Source organism: Artemia sp. Qi Xiang Cuo, chromosome 17, assembly GCF_049724085.1.
Source record: "Artemia sp. Qi Xiang Cuo chromosome 17, ASM4972408v1, whole genome shotgun sequence".
Lineage (NCBI taxonomy): Eukaryota > Metazoa > Arthropoda > Branchiopoda > Anostraca > Artemiidae > Artemia > Artemia sp. Qi Xiang Cuo.
The window spans coordinates 54,077,101-54,094,950 of record NC_142810.1 but is presented as its reverse complement, the minus strand read 5'-3'; the positions used below and the strand labels follow the sequence as shown (position 1 = coordinate 54,094,950).

Here is a 17,850-nt window from a genome sequence, read left to right as displayed (position 1 = left end):
AATCCTTCCAATTGTTTGCAGGGAAAAAATGTGTGATTGGTTTTTACTGTCCCATAGAATTTTGCTGCAGCTGTCTTAAAAATATAGCCAGCCAAATAGCAGCCAAAACAACTTAAATCCTTCCAATTGTTTGCAGGGAAACACTTTGTGCTTGGTTTTTAATGTCCCATAGAATTCTTGCCGCAGCTATCTTTAAAAAGATAGCCACCCAAATAGCAGCCAAAATAAACATTCTTCCCTAGTCTTGCCTTAAATCCTTCCAATTGTTTGCAGGGAAACAATGTGTGCTTGGTTCTAATATCCCATATAATTTTTGCTGCAGTCATCTTAAAAAGATAGCCACCCGATTAGCAGCAAAAACAAACATTCGTCCCTAGTCTTGCCTTAAATCCTTCCAATTGTTTGCAGGGAAACAATGTGTGCTTGGTTATTAATGTCCCATAGAATTCTTGCCGCAGCTATCTTAAAAACACAGCCACCCAAATAGCAGCAAATACAAACATTCTTTCCGAGTCTTGTCCTAAATCCTTCCAATTGTTTGCAGGGAAACAATGTGTGCTTGGTTCTAATATCCCATATAATTTTTGCTGCAGTTATGTCAAAAAGATAGCCACCCGATTAGCAGCTAAAACAAACATTAGTCCCTAGTCTTGCCTTAAATCCTTCCAATTGTTTGCAGGGAAACAATTAGTGATTGGTTCTAATATCCCATATAATTTTTGCTGCAGTTATCTTAAAAAGATAGCCACCCGATTAGCAGCTAAAAAAAACATTCGTCCCTAGTCTTGCCTTAGCACACTTTGCATGGAAGTGTTTATTTAATATGTGAGTTTTGTTTCTTATTTATTTATATTTTTTCTTTTGTTTTTTTTCTTTCTCTTTATGTGTTTAGTATTGTGATGTAAGTTAAGTTTTTTGTTTTTTTATTTATTTATTTTATTTTATTTTATTTTTTCTGTTGAGAAAGGCTCCCGGATGTGGGACCGAAATATTCGGAGCTTTTGTGCATAATTAATTGTTTTGTATTTCAATGCTTTATAGAAAATTAAAACCCGTTTTTCTTGTTTAAAATTTTTTTTTTTGTTTTTAAAAAGATAGTCACCCAAATAGCAGCCAAAACTAACATTCTTCCCTAGTCTTGCCTTAAATCCTTCCAATTGTTTGCAGGGAAACAATGTGTGCTTGGTTTTTAATGTCCCATAGAATTCTTGCAGCAGCTATCATAAAAAGATAGACACCCAAATAGCAGCCAAAACAAACATTCTTCCCTAGTCTTGCCTTAAATCCTTCCAATTGTTTGCAGGGAAACAAGGTGTGCTTGGTTTTTAATGTCCCATAGAATTCTTGCTGCAGCTATCTTAAAAAGATAGCCACCCAAATAGCAGGCAAAACAAACATTCTTCCCTAGTCTTGCCTTAAATCCTTCCAATTGTTTGCAGGGTAACAATGTGTGCTTGGTTTTTAATGTCCCATATAATTCTTGCCGCAGCTATCTTAAAAAGATAGCCACCCAAATAGCAGCCAAAACAAACATTCTTCCCTAGTCTTGCCTTAAATCCTTCCAATTGTTTGCAAGGAAACAATGTGTGCTTGGTTTTTAATGTCCCTTAGAATTTTTGCTGCAGCTATCTTAAAAAGATAGCCACCCAAATAGCAGCCAAAACAAACATTCTTCCCTAGTCTTGCCTTAAATCCTTCCAATTGTTTGCAGGGAAAAAATGTGTGATTGGTTTTTACTGTCCCATAGAATTTTGCTGCAGCTGTCTTAAAAATATAGCCAGCCAAAACAAACATTCTTCCCTAGTCTTGCCTTAAATCCTTCCGATTGTTTGCAGGGAAACAATGTGTGCTTGGTTTTTAATGTCCCATAGAATTCGTGCCGCAGCTATCTTAAAAAGATAGCCAACAAAATAGCAGCCAAAACAAACATTATTCCCTAGTCTTGCCTTAAATCCTTCCAATTGTTTGCTGGGAAACAATGTGTGCTTGGTTTTTAATGTCCTATAGAATTCTTGCCGCAGCTATCTTAAAAAGATAGCCACCCAAATAGCAGCCAAAACAAACATTATTCCATAGTCTTGCCTTAAATCCTTCCAATTGTTTGCAGGGATACACTGTGTGCTTGGTTTTTAATGTCCCATAGAATTCTTGCCGCAGCTATCTTAAAAAGATAGCCACCCAAATAGCAGCCAAAATAAACATTCTTCCCTAGTCTTTCCTTAAATCCGTCCAATTGTTTGCAGGGAAACAATGTGTGCTTGGTTTTTAATGTCCCATAGAAGTCTTGTCGCAGCTATCTTAAAAAGATAGTCACCCAAAGAGCAGCCAAAACAAACATTCTTCCCTAGTCTTGCCTTAAATCCTTCCAATTATTTGCAGGGAAACTATGTGTGCTTGGTTTTTAATGTCCCATAGTATTCTTGCTGCAGCTATCTTAAAAAGATAGCCATCCAAATAGCAGCCAAAACAAACATTCTTCCCTAGTCTTGCCTTAAATCCTTCCAATTGTTTGCAGGGACACAATGTGTGCTTGGTTTTTAATGTCCCATAGAATTCTTGCCGCAGCTATCTTAAAAAGATAGCCACCCAAATAGCAGCCAAAACAAACATTCTTCCCTAGTCTTGACTTAAATCCTTCCAATTGTTTGCAGGGAAAAAATGTGTGATTGGTTTTTACTGTCCCATAGAATTTTGCTGCAGCTGTCTTAAAAATATAGCCAGCCAAATAGCAGCCAAAACAACTTAAATCCTTCCAATTGTTTGCAGGGAAACACTGTGTGCTTGGTTTTTAATGTCCCATAGAATTCTTGCCGCAGCTATCTTTAAAAAGATAGCCACCCAAATAGCAGCCAAAATAAACATTCTTCCCTAGTCTTGCCTTAAATCCTTCCAATTGTTTGCAGGGAAACAATGTGTGCTTGGTTCTAATATCCCATATAATTTTTGCTGCAGTCATCTTAAAAAGATAGCCACCCGAATAGCAGCAAAAACAAACATTCGTCCCTCGTCTTTCCTTAAATCCTTCCAAGTGTTTGCAGGGAAACAATGTGTGCTTGGTTTTTAATGTCCCATAGAATTCTTGCCGCAGCTATCTTAAAAACAAAGCCACCCTAATAGCAGACAATTCAAACATTCTTTCCGAGTCTTATCATAAATCCTTCCAATTGTTTGCAGGGAAACAATGTGTGCTTGGTTTTTAATGTCCCATAGAATTCTTGCCGCAGCTATCTTAAAAAGATAGCCACCCAAATAGCAGCCAAAACAAACATTTTTCCATAGTCTTGCCTTAAATCCTTCCAATTGTTTGCAGGGATACAATGTGTGCTTGGTTTTTAATGTCCCATAGAATTCTTGCCGCAGCTATCTTAAAAAGATAGACACCCAAATAGCAGCCAAAATAAACATTCTTCCCTAGTCTTGCCTTAAATCCTTCCAATTGTTTGCCGGGAAACAGTTTGTGCTTGGTTTTTAATGTCCCAGAGAATTCTTGCCGCAGCTATCTTAAAAAGATAGTCACCCAAATAGCAGCCAAAACTAACATTCTTCCCTAGTCTTGCCTTAAATCCTTCCAATTGTTTGCAGGGAAACAAGGTGTGCTTGGTTTTTAATGTCCCATAGAATTCTGGCCGCAGCTATCATAAAAAGATAGCCACCCAAATAGCAGCCAAAACTAACATTCTTCCCTAGTCTTGCCTTAAATCCTTCCAATTGTTTGCAGGGAAACAATTTGTGCTTGGTTCTTTATGTCCCATAGAATTCTTGCCGCAGCTATCTTAAAAAGATAGCCACCCAAATAGCAGCCAAAACAAACATTCTTCCCTAGTCTTGCCTTAAATCCTTCCAATTGTGTGCAAGGAAACAATGTGTGCTTGGTTTTTAATGTCCCTTAGAATTGTTGATGCAGCTATCTTAAAAAGATAGCCACCCAAATAGCAGCCAAAACAAACATTCTTCCCTAGTCTTGTCTTAAATCCTTCCAATTGTTTGCAGGGAAAAAATGTGTGATTGGTTTTTACTGTCCCATAGAATTTTGCTGCAGCTGTCTTAAAAATATAGCCACCCAAATAGCAGCCAAAACAAACATTATTCCCTAGTCTTGCCTTAAATCCTTCCGATTGTTTGCAGGGACACAATGTTTGCTTGGTTTTTAAAGACACATAGACTTATTGCCGCAGCTATCTTAAAAAGATAGCCACCCACATAGCAGCCAAAATAAACATTCTTCCCTAGTCTTGACTTAAATCCTTCCAATTGTTTGCTGGGAAACAATGTGTGCTTGGTTTTTAATGTCCTATAGAATTCTTGCCGCAGCTATCTTAAAAAGATAGCCACCCAAATAGCAGCCAAAACAAACATTTTTCCATAGTCTTGCCTTAAATCCTTCCAATTGTTTGCAGGGATACACTGTGTGCTTGGTTTTTAATGTCCCATAGAATTCTTGACGCAGCTATCTTAAAAAGATAGCCACCCAAATAGCAGCAAAATATGAACATTCTTCCCTAGTCTTGCCTTAAATCCTTCCAATTGTTTGCAGGGAAACAATATGTGCTTGGTTTTTAATGTCCCATAGAATTCTTGCCGCAGCTATCTTAAAAAGATAGTCACCCAAAGTGCAGCCAAAACAAACATTCTTCCCTAGTCTTGTCTTAAATCCTTCCAATTGTTTGCAGGGAAAAAATGTGTGATTGGTTTTTACTGTCCCATAGAATTTTGCTGCAGCTGTCTTAAAAATATAGCCAGCCAAATAGCAGCCAAAACAACTTAAATCCTTCCGATTGTTTGCAGGGAAACAATGTGTGCTTGGTTTTTAATGTCCCATAGAATTCTTGCCGCAGCTATCTTAAAAAGATAGCCACCCAAATAGCAGCCAAAACAAACATTCTTCCCTAGTCTTGCCTTAAATCCTTCCAATTGTTTGCAGGGAAACAATATGTGCTTGGTTCTAATATCCCATATAATTTTTGCTGCAGTAATCTTAAAAAGATAGCCACCCGATTAGCAGCTCAAACAAACATTCTTCCCTAGTCTTGCCTTAAATCCTTCCAATTGTTTGCAGGGAAACAATGTGTGCTTGGTTTTTAGTGTCCCATAGAATTCTTGCCGCAGCTATCTTAAAAACAAAGCCACCATAATAGCAGACAATACAAACATTCGTTCCGAGTCTTATCCTAAATCCTTCCAATTGTTTGCAGGGAAACAATGTGTGCTTGGTTTTTAATGTCCCATAGAATTCTTGCCGCAGCTATCTTAAAAAGATAGCCACCCAAATAGCAGCCAAAACAAACATTTTTCCATAGTCTTGCCTTAAATCCTTCCAATTGTTTGCAGGGATACAATGTGTGCTTGGTTTTTTATGTCCCATAGAATTCTTGCCGCAGCTATCTTAAAAAGATAGTCACCCAAATAGCAGCCAACTTGATCATACTTCCCTAGTCTTGCCTTAAATCCTTCCAATTGTTTGCAGGGAAACAATATCTGCTTGGTTTTAAATGTCCCATATAATTCTGGCCGCAGCTATCATAAAAAGATAGTCACCCAAATAGCAGCCAAAACAAACATTCTTCCCTAGTCTTGCCTTAAATCCTTCCAATTGTTTGCAGGGAAACAAGGTGTGCTTGGTTTTTAATGTCCCATAGAATTCTGGCCGCAGCTATCATAAAAAGATAGCCACCCAAATAGCAGCCAAAACAAACAGTCTTCCCTAGTCTTGCCTTAAATCCTTCCAATTGTTTGCAGGGAAACATTGAGTGCTTGGTTCTTTATGTCCCATAGAATTCTTGCCGCAGCTATCTTAAAAAGATAGCCACCCAAATAGCAGCCAAAACAAACATTCTTCCCTAGTCTTGCCTTAAATCCTTCCAATTGTTTGCAGGGAAACAATGTGTGCTTGGTTTTTAATGTCACTTAGAATTATTGCAGCAGCTATCTTAAAAAGATAGTCACCCAAATAGCAGCCAAAACAAACATTCTTCCCTAGTCTTGCCTTAAATCCTTCCAATTGTTTGCAGGGAAACTATGTGTGCTTGGTTTTTAATGTCCCATAGAATTCTTGCCGCAGCTATCATAAAAAGATAGCCACCCAAATAGCAGCCAAAATAAACATTCGTCCCTAGTCTTGCCTTAAATCCTTCCAATTGTTTGCAGTGAAACACTGTGTGCTTGGTTTTTAATGTCCCATAGAATTCTTGCCGCAGCTATCTTAAAAAGATAGACACCCAAAGATCAGCCAAAACAAACATTCTTCCCTAGTCTTGCCTTAAATCCTTCCTATTGTTTGCAGGGAAACAATGTGTGCTTGGTTTTTAATGTCCCATAGAATTCTTGCCGCAGCTATCTTAAATTGATAGCCACCCAAATAGCTGCCAAAACAAACATTCTTACCTAGTCTTGCCTTAAATCCTTCCAATTGTTTGCAGGGAAACAATGTGTGCTTGGTTTTTAATGTCCCATAGAATTCTTGCCGCAGCTATCTTACAAAGATAGCCACCCAAATAGCAGCCAAAACAAACATTCTTCCCTAGTCTTGCCTTAAATGCTTCCAATTGTTTGCAGGGAAACAATGTGTGCTTGGTTTTTAATGTCCCATAGAATTCTTGCCGCAGCTATCATAAAAAGATAGTCACCGAAATAGCAGCCAAAACAAACATTCTTCCCTAGTCTTGCCTTAAATCCTTCCAATTGTTTGCAGGGAAACAATGTGTGCTTGGTTTTTAATGTCCCATAGAATTCTTGCCGTAGCTATCTTAAAAAGATAGCCACCCAAATAGCAGCCAAAACAAACATTCTTCCCTAGTCTTGCCTTAAATCCATCCAATTGTTTGCAGGGAAACACTGTGTCCTTGGTTTTTAATGTCCCAGAGAATTCTTGCCGCAGCTATCTTAAAAAGATAGTCACCCAAATAGCAGCCAAAACAAACATTCTTCCCTAGTCTTGCCTTAAATCCTTCCAATTGTTTGCAGGGAAACAATGTATGCTTGGCTTTTAGTGTCCCATAGAATTCTTGCCGCAGCTATTTTAAAAAGATAGCCACCCAAATAGCAGCCAAAACAAACATTCTTCCCTAGTCTTGCCTTAAATCCTTCCAATTGTTTGCAGGGATACAATGTGTGCTTGGTTTTTTATGTCCCATAGAATTCTTGCCGCAGCTATCTTAAAAAGATAGTCACCCAAATAGCAGCCAAAACAAACATTCTTCCCTAGTCTTGCCTTACATCCTTCCAATTGTTTGCAGGGAAACAATGTGTGCTTGGTTTTTAATGTCCCTTAGAATTCTTGCCGCAGCTATCTTAAAAAGATAGCAACCCAAATAGCAGCCAAAACAAACATTCTTCCCTAGTCTTGCCTTAAATCCTTCCAATTGTTTGCAGGGAAACAATGTGTGCTTGGTTTTTAATGTCCCAGAGAATTCTTGCTGCAGCTATCTTAAAAAGATAGCCACCCAAATAGCAGCCAAAACACACATTCTTCCCTAGTCTTGCCTTAAATCCTTCCAATTGTTTGCAGGGAAAGAATGTGTGCTTGGTTTTTAATGTCCCATAGAATTCTTTACGCAGCTATCTTCAAAAGATAGCCACCCAAATAGCAGCCAAAACAAACATTCTTCCCTAGTCTTGCCTTAAATCCTTCCAATTGTTTGTAGGGAAACAATGTGTGCTTGGTTTTTAATGTCCCATAGAATTCTTGCTGCAGCTATCTTAAAAAGATAGCCACCCAAATAGCAGCCAAAACAAACATTCTTCCCTAGTCTTGCCTTAAATCCTTCCAATTGTTTGCAGGGTCACAAGGTGTGCTTGGTTTTTAATGTCACATATTATTCTTGCCGCAACTATCTTCAAAAGATAGCCACTCAAATAGCAGCCAAAACATGAACATTATTCCCTAGTCTTGCCTTGAATCCTTCCGATTGTTTGCAAGTAAACAATGTGTGCTTGGTTTTTAATGTCCCTTAGAATTTTTGCTGCAGCTATCTTAAAAAGATAGCCACCCAAATAGCAGCCAAAACAAACATTATTCCCTAGTCTTGTCTTAAATCCCTCCAATTGTTTGCAGGGAAAAAATGTGTGATTGGTTTTTACTGTCCCATAGAATTTTTGCTGCAGCTGTCTTAAAAATATAGCCACCCAAATAGCAGCCAAAAAAAACATTCTTCCCTAGTCTTGCCTTAAATCCTTCCGATTGTTTGCAGGGACACAATGTGTGCTTGGTTTTTATTGTCACATAGAATTCTTGCCGCAGCTATCTTAAAAAGATAGCCACACAAATAGCTGCCAAAACAAACATTCTTCCCTAGTCTTGCCTTAAATCCTTCCAATTGTTTGCAGGGAAACACTGTGTGCTTGGTTTTTAATGTCCTATAGTATTCTTGCCGCAGCTATCTTAAAAAGATAGCCACCCAAATAGCAGCCAAAACAAACATTCTTCCCTAATTTTGCCTTAAATCCTTCCAATTGTTTGCAGGGAAACAATGTGTGCTTGGTTTTCAATGTCTCATAGAATTTTTTCTGCAGCTATCTTAAAAATATAGCCACCCAAATAGCAGCCAAAACAAACATTCTTCCCTAGTCTTGCCTTAAATCCTTCCAATTGTTTGCAGGGAAACAATGTGTGCTTGGTTTTGAATGCCCCATAGAATTTTTGCTGCAGTTATCTCAAAAAGGTAGCCACCCAAAAAGCAGCCAAAACAAACATTCTTCCCTAGTGTTGCCTTAAATCCTTACAATAGTTTGCAGGGGAAAAATGTGTGCTTGGTTTTTAATGTCCCATAGAATTTTTGCTGCAGCTATCGGAGGCAACGCTTTAGCGTTGCCTATAGTAAAGGCCATACGGCTCCAATTTTTTTGTTTTTTTTCCCCAGAGGCACTTAAAATGGAAGGGGTCGTCGTAGAAACTTTAAAGGGAGCTCATTCGATTGGAAATCGAGAGTTCTAGTGTCCCTTTTAATAGTCGAAAGCGATTGGAGGGTAATTTTGAGATAGCCATTTTGTTCAACGTAGTCGATTTCCAGATAGAAAATATGTTTTTCAGGAGGCCACTCCCCCACAACCCTCAGGGCAAGGGTTTTAAGTTATGCCCTGGGGGCATATAAGGTTTGTATAGAAGGCGTTGTCTAGTCCGGGATCCAGACCACTATAATGTGACAACTAGGTGGTCAGGAAGACACAGTCAGTTTGACAATAGTCTCGACTATATCGATCACGCTGAATCCAAGTATGGGCGGTGGCAAAGCTGGAGATCACGGCTTGACCTTGTAAAAGCCAAAACCACTCTTTTTAGGCCTATAAGACGTGTATAGACTGTTTATTTTTTTCTAAGGTTGTACCACTCCGATTTAGTGGTGCAACATCTCAATTTGGTCCTAATATGATCTTCTCATAGAATATGTTAAGTTTTTTCCCATATATTGTATAGCCCAGGAGGTATAGCCTAATATTAATTAATTTTTCTTCGAAAAGGTTCATTTTCAACTAAACCACGTATTTCGGACCTTTCTAATAATTTTTTGTTGTTAATTATTTTCCAGAATTTACCTTTTGTATTTGGCTTCACATTGCCGTAAAGTTCAAAGCTTAAACTGTTCGGTGAAGCCGTCTAGAATTTTTTGAAAAAGTGTAGGCCTAAAAATATATGCAAAAATACATTTGTCCAAAATGATGACGTGACAATGATGCTAGAATTTAACGCCAAATCCGAATATGAACTTTACTTCACAGCCCAATCTTAACTTCGTTTGTTATAGGCTAATTACTTATTTGTAGGCCGAAATTTTTTTTTGGATAAACGGTACTGCAGGACATTTTTTTATGCCAAATTTTGACGCCGAGTCCAACGGCAGTGTTAACTTGGTCATCGTGTTTCAACTTTAGTTGCTATATGCTATTTAATTTGCTATTACTCTGATTTTCTTGCAAATATAGTTGTAAATCCAGATTATAACGAACCTACGAAGCTTTGCAAGGTAGTAAACGGACACGGAAGAACCATGATCGACAGAAGCTGAAAACTTAAACCTGATTAAAGAGTGTTTATTATTTTAAGCACTATAAGTAAAGCTACAGGTAAAGCTTGTCACAATACAATTCCCGCACATCCCAATGGTTTTCCTCAAACATACAAAAAAAATTCCACTAATCCTCGTCCGGATCGTCGCTGTCAGCCCCACATCGCCCACCACATGCGCAAAGAATGTCGCATGGCTTTATCCCCAAACAAGGGCACTTTTTACCACATACAGTTTTACAATAACAAAAGGTTAAAGCCTTGTTGACAGATGGAGGCCAGGGGGTCAGCGCTGAAGTCGCTGGACTAACTCCTAAAATGTCGTGATGGGTCCAGCCAAACTCAAGTGGGTTGAAGATATAGGGCTTAGGAATCACAGTCTGAAGAATAATGCTCCACTATAGTGTAGCTCTCTTGACGTGAGATACGAAAAAACCATCTGTTGGGGGTAAGCTGTTCAAGTTTTTTTTTCTGCGGAATAAATGAATTCGGAGGTCATTGAGAGAATCAAATTCGGACTGTTTTTTGCTATTCACCGATACAGTCAATTTCTTACAGATCCGCAAGATTTCGGGCACGTACATAATGATGTTTTTGATATCACTTTCCGTGTCAGATCGGCCATTTCTTGAATGAGCTGTGATTTAGCAGCATATGTAGCAAATATTTTTTTGCCCTTCGAGAAGAAATAACTGACCGTATCACATCCACTAATGCAATGCAGCAGCCCTATTGACTCTACAACAGCCCACGATGTACTATTCACAATTTTCTGGATCGGAAAGACTTTGTCAATGGAACTGAACGTAGAGCTCGGGTTCATAGCCTGGGTACCACCTGTAGAGGAATATTTCGCGATAGTTCTGTAATAAAATGACAACAATGTCTTTGTCATTTGCTTCAACAGTTACTTGGGAACATCCATTTCTGTAGCATTCGGCAACATGGAGAGCAGCACGCGTGTATGCTTCTTCATGTGTGCTGCACAAGTTTGCTTCGTAGTCCAGGTTCGGATCTACAGTCATTTTGGATGGGACCAGCTTTAGCACCTTCATTCTATCACTGAATCCACCAGAGAGGTAAATGGTAAATCTTAATTCAGAAAGACAGACATGGCTCCATAATTCAAAAATACATTCGATAAGTCTTGCCTTACTCTCTGACTGCATAAGTAAAATATCCCAGTTTTCTAGCACCATGCTCTTCGTAACGATAAAACTCTTTGTCACTGTATTTCCTTTCCGCTCATGACATCCACTACTGTCTTTTAGAACAATAGGATTTTACCAGGCCGAACACTCCGTCATACCGATCAGCTACAATATGCAGCTCGTATGTAGATTTTGGGGGTCGATTTAAGAGCCTTGCAAGGATTCGTTTCGAAAATGCCTCAACGGTTTCGGTTTTGTCTGGCACTTGCGACCTGATTAACGGCATGAAATCTACCACGACATCAGTTCCCGTGACCGTGTTAATCGGAACTTTGCTAGGCCAACTTTCTAAACTTGCAGAGGTGCGAATGAACCCGAGAAAACTTGACTTCGTACCCGCTCAAAGTTTTAATACGTTTAAGGACATAGGTTAGACCTATGTCTAACCAAGTGTACTACTCCATGTATAGCATAGTAGGGCCTAAGCCATGTTTAATGTTTTACAGATGGTGGGGTGTAGTACTCAAATTCTGAGGTACAGATCCCATGGTGTACTACTGCAGGGGTGAAGTAGTACATTATGTTGATGGCAGTACATAAGACAAGTAATATCCCTAACTGTAGGCTAGGGTAGGCTATGCCAAATGTTAGATATACCCAGCATTTGGCATAGGGCATCCAAAATAACAGATTTGCAGTAGATTGGCTTAAGTTGGTCTCAGTAACATCAAGACTAACATACCCTAAAAAATCCCTGATCTAACTTAGCATAATTACAGTATACGCCAAGTCTACATAGAAATGTTACAATATGTTCATCAGACAGTTTGAGATTAAAAACTCAATCTTAATTCCAACCTGGTCTTGAGTTTTCATCTTGAAGCCTATTACTCATTTCCAGCAATCTGAAAGTTATTTAGCCTACCCGTCCATGACATTATATAGTTACATAAGGCAGGCATTAGGCATCGTTCAGTTCCTATTCTTAGGTCTAACCACTAACAGTACATCTTTTCAATCACACTACCAACCTCAAGTTTAATCAGCAATAGAGTTGACAAAATTGTTTTTGTTGTTGATAGCGCTTACGGGCTGTTGCCCACTGCACACGTGACATAAAAAATGTTTTTAAACACTCACAATCACTTGATATTTTACAGCTACATTGAAAGGTTGGCTTAACAGAGGGCAATCTTTGAAGATGACCAGGGCAGGTTCTTGGCTTAGGATTTGCAGGGTGAATGTCACTGTCCCATTCTTATCAGCAGATAAACTGAAAATCAATGAAAATGTCCCATTTTGAATTAAGACAAAAAAAAAGTTCATATTTGGTTGAAAAGTAAAGTTCATATTCGGATTTGGCGTTAAATTCAAGCATAAAAGATGTGCCACATCGTCATTTTTGAAAAATGTATTTTTGCATATATTTTTTGGCCTATATCTTTTTCAAAAAATTCTACACGGCTTCACCGAACAGTTTAAGCTTTGAACTTTATGGCAATGTGAAGCTAAATACGAAAGGTAAATTCTGGAAAAGAATGAAAAACACGAAAATTATAGAAAGGTCCGAGATTCGTGGTTTAGTTGAAAATGAACCTTTGAATTTTGAGATTTTCGGGGAAAATTAATAAACATTAGCTTGTAGCTCCTGGGTTATACAAGATATCGGAAAAAATTTAACATATTCTAAGAGAAGACTATATTAGGACCACAATGAGATGTTGCGCCACTAGATCGGAGGGGTACAACCTAAGAAAAGAATAAACAGTCTGTACACGTTTTATAGGCCTAAAAAGGGTGTTTTTTTTATTTTACAAGGTCAAGCCGTGATCTCCAACTTTGCCACCACCCATATTCGGATTCAGCGTAGTTAATATAGTCGGAAACTATTGTCAAACTGACTGTGTCTTTCTGACCACCTCAACTCAGAAATAAACTAGATACGCTTTAGTGGCTCCCGGACTAGTCGTAGAAACTTCAAAACAGGCTCATTCGATTGGAAATTCAAAGGGTTAGTGCCCTTTTTAATAGTCGAAAGTGATTTGAGAGCAACCAGCCCCCCCACGCCCATCATTTCCCCATACATATCAAATCAAAATGTTGAGATAGCCATTTTGTTCAGCGCAGTTGATTTCCAGATAGAAAATATGTTTTTGAGGAGGACGCTCTTCCACAGCCCTCAGGGCAAGGGTTTCAAGTTATGACCTGGGGACATATAAGGTTTTTATAGAAGGTGTTGTCGTAGAAACTTCCAAAAAGGCTCATTCCACTGGAAATTAGAAGGGATAGTGCCCTTTCGCATAGTCGTAAATGATTGGAGTGTCACTAGCCCCCCCCCCCCACGCCCATCATTCCCCTGAATACAACCAATCAAAATTTCGAGAGAGCCATTTTGTTCATTGTAGGTGATCTCCAGATAGAAAATATGTTTTTGTCAAGGACATTCCCCCACAACCCTCAAGGCAAGAGTTGTAGGTTCGACCCTGGGGGCATATAAGGTTACTGTAGAAAGCGTTTCCGTAGAGACTTCAAACAAGACTCATTCGACTGGAAAATGATATAAGTAGTTCCATTCTTAATTGTCGAAAATGATTGGAGGACAACTAACCCCCCTCTCACGCCCACCTTTTCCCCAAACACATCCAATCAAAATTTTGAGACAGCCAGTAGTTTCAAGTTCTGGAAATTAGGTCTTTGAGGATGACAACTTCCTCACAGCCCTCAGGGCAGGGGTTGTAAGTTATGCCCTGGGGGCATATAAGGTTTTGTATAAACAACGTTGTCGTAGAAACTTCGAACAGAAGTCGTAGAACTGTCGTAGAAACAGAACTGTCGTAGAAACGTAGAAACAGAAAGGGTTCATTCGATTGGAAATTTAAATGGCTAGTTCCCTTTTTAATAGTCGAAAGTGATTTTAAGGTAACTGAAACCCCTTCCACGCCCACCATTTCCCCAAACACATCCAATCAAAATTTTGATGTAGCCATTTTGTTCAACGTAGTTGAAATTTCTGGAAATTATATGTTTGAGCAGGAAATTCCCCCCACAGTCTTCAGGGGCAAGGGTTATAAGTTATTCCCTGGGGGCATGTATGCTTCATATGGAAGGAATGCTCGTATAACCTTCAGAGAGGGCTCATTTGATTGGAAATTGAAATTTCTTGTTCACTTTTTAAGCGTTAAAAAGACATTGGAGGTTAAACAGCTTCCCCCCCCCCCCCAAATGCATCCAATAAAAATTTTAAGATAGCTATTTTGTTAAAAATAGTTCAAAGATCATATAACAAAAATTCAGGTGTCGACACAACCCACCAAGTTATGCCTAGGGGGTATATATAGGTCTGGTGAAAAGGATGGTCCTACAAGTTTCAAAGAGGGGTCATTTGATTGGACATTGAAAGTTGTAGTTCATTTGCTAAGATTCAAAAGAGATTAGAGGCCATATAGCCCCCCCCCCACGCCTTTTTTTCTTCAAACCCATCCCATAAGAACTTTAAGATAGTTTTTTTTAATAGTTCAAAGACCATATAACGAAAACTCAGGGGTCAACACTGCCCCCCAGGGCCCTGGTTGAATGTATGGTTCTTATTGAAGGGATTCTCGTAAAAGATTCAGAGACGACTCATTTGATTGGAAATTAAAAGTTCTAGTTAAGTTTTTTAGAGTCAATAGAGATTGGAGGGCAACTAGCCCCACTCCACGCCCTCTTTTCCCTAAATGCATCCAATAAAAATTTTTGAGATAGGCATTAAGTTAAAAATTTCTTAAAAGGCAGATAACAAAAACTCAGGTGTTATCACAACCCCTCAGAGCCCAGGGGCAGGCGTTGTAAGTTATACCCTTGGGCATATAATGTTTTTATGAAAGGGATGCTCGTATAAACTTCAGAATGGGCTCATTTGATTGGATATTTAAAGTTCGCGCTCCCTTTTTAATATTCAAAAGTTATCCGAGGGCATCTAGCCCTCCCCCGCCTTCTTTTTCCAAACCCATCTGAGGAAAATTTTGAGATAGAAATCTTGTTAAAAAAAATTGTTCAAAGGTCGGATAAGAAAAACTTCGGTGTCAATACAACCCCCCAGGGCACAGGGGGAGGCGTATGACCTCCTTCTTTCAGTGTAAAAGTCTAAAACCTACCGCGTCATTGGCGCTTTACTGAAAACTTTATGCGTCTTGAACAGTCTTAGAAAGTATAAACAACATCAAATTGAATATTTGATGTATAATGATATGTATAATGATATTAATTGTGGAAAGATCAATCAGTTCAAGAATTTATTTAACTGTAATTGTATTTTTATTTTCAACACTGTAAGAACTGGAACAGAAAATATTTGTAATATAATCCGTTTTCAGTTAAGCGCCGATGACGCAGTAGGCTTTTGGTTTTTATTTACAGTTAGGAAAGGAGGCAGTATCCAAACACTTGTTTGTAGAGAAACTATGTTCGTCTTTAACTATTTTAAAAAGAGCTAATAAATATAAACTGAATATTCGATGTATAATGATATTAATTCCTGAAAGCTCATCAGTTCAAAATGTTACTATAATTTTAATGTTTATTTTCAACATTAAGTACAAAAGAAAATATTTGTCATAAAATTGGTTTTCAGTACAGCGCCAATGAAGCAGTAGGTTTTAGACTTTTACAGTGAGAGAAGGAGGTCATAAGCAAACTCTTGTTTGTGGTGATTTTTGTTCGTTTCAAGCTTGAATTGCATATTCAGTTTAAGTTTCACTCGTTTTAAGATTTATTTATTAATTTGCATTAATATCTATTGTATGTTATTTTTTTTCATTGATTGTTTATTTAATTTCTGTTCGTTTTAAGTTTCATTTATGCTTCAATAGGAAAATTTTTTTTTCGTTTTAAGCTTGATATTCATATTCAATCTAAGGATTACTCGCTTTAAGATCTATTTATTCATTTATATTATTACTTGTTGTATGTGTTTGCTATGATTTTTTATTTGATTTCTGTTCGTTTTGGGTGTCTTTCATTCTTTAATAGTAATTTCTGGTCGTTTTGAGTTTTAAATTTTACATGTATTTGTATATTATGAGCTTAAGTTTAAAAAGGCCATTACTTTTCTTTGAAAAACATATTTTACGGAAAGTTTTTTTTTTAATTAATCTTAAAAAGATAGCCACCCAAACAGCAGCCAAAACAAACATTCTTCCCTAGTCTTGCCTTAAATCCTTTCAATTGTTTGCCAGGAAACAATGTGTGCTTGGTTTTTAGTGTCCCATAGAATTTTTGCTGCAGCTATCTTAAAAAGATAGCCACCCAAATAGCAGCCAAAACAAACATTCTTCCCTAGTCTTACCTTAAATCCTTGCAATTTTTTGCAGGGAAACAATATGTGCTTGGTTTTAATGTCCCATAAAATTCTTGCCGCAGCTATCTTAAAAAGATAGCCACCCAAATAGCAGCCAAAACAAACATTCTTCCCTAGTCTTACCTTAAATCCTTTAAATTTACCTTAAATTTCCTATCGAATGAGCCCCTTTTTAAATTTCTATGACAACACTTTCTATAAAAACCGTATATACCCCCAGGGCACAATTTACAACCTTAGTCTTGGGGGCTGTGGGGGGGGGGGGTGTCATACTCGAAGACATAATTTCTGGACCCTTCAACTACGTTCAAGAAAATGGCTGTATCAAAATGTTGTTCAGAAATGTTTTGACTAACCGATCGCATAAAATTTTTGCTGCAGCTAGCTTCCCCTCAGCATGAACTGTTGTGTGAAACAAAGACTATTAGATAATGTTAACTTGATTATACTGATAGATTTTAATTTGTACTTTTAGACTGTCGTTTTTTCTGGACCTAGTATAAGATTGATATTGTTTTCGTTCATGTTTGGCTCCAAACATTGATTTTTCTTTGTTTTGTTTCCTACTGGTATCAGGTAATCAGGTTTCCTACTTTTGCCTAATTTATAGTTATATACCATAAATTGTTTAATTGTGGAATGAAAAAAACAAAACAAAGACAGTCGGCTAATCCATATACCGATCTTGCAAAACTTTTTTGGTGTCTTAAAAGTGTCTTTATCATCAATAAATCCTTGCCCTGAGATTTCTTAAGGAGATTCACCTTATTTATTTCTTTTTAGAACTTGAAGATCCTCTACCAAATGATGACAAAAATCTATCTGGATGTACTAATTCTATTTTAATACCTGTAAAAGGAGATAATCTTTTAAGTTGGTATCAAGACATATCGACCAAACTCGAACCCAATTGCCACCGTCTGAAAATGGAGTCAAATGTTAACATGGACAGTGGTATGCTTTTCGATATATTTCTGCAGGTGTGTTTGCCAAAATAAATATTGCACTTTAGACTCCCTTGGAATACAATAGAAACTCAAATATATATTTACTGGATGGTCTAGTAGTTAGAGTTTTGAAAATCTATGTCTACTGGTCCCATTTTTTGGGGACAATTATCTCATAAGGGGATATGGAGACTAGAATGGTTAGTAAAAATTGATTTTGTTACCTACAGTTTGTCCTTGGGGGAAAAAAGGTCAGACGACGGCCTTTTTTGGTGTTATTTGTGTGAAACAATTGTGTGAACACAAGCAAACAGAGTTAATTACATTAATGATGCCAACAATAATAGTAATTTTTGTTTTGTAACTTAAAATCACTAGCCTACCCTTTACTCATCCATGAAATACCATGTAAAAAGT

At 37.8% G+C, this 17,850-nt stretch overlaps 1 protein-coding gene across 1 annotated transcript in view; it reads left to right on the top strand.

The window, feature by feature from the left end:
* Positions 1–17,850, top strand: part of LOC148942350 (uncharacterized) — a 118,734-nt gene that overhangs the window by 95,965 nt on the left and 4,919 nt on the right. The window contains exon 4 of the mRNA XM_089103303.1: positions 17,270–17,440. Within this exon, the coding sequence (XP_088959429.1) occupies positions 17,270–17,440 (171 nt within the window). The remainder of the gene's footprint in view (positions 1–17,269; positions 17,441–17,850) is intronic.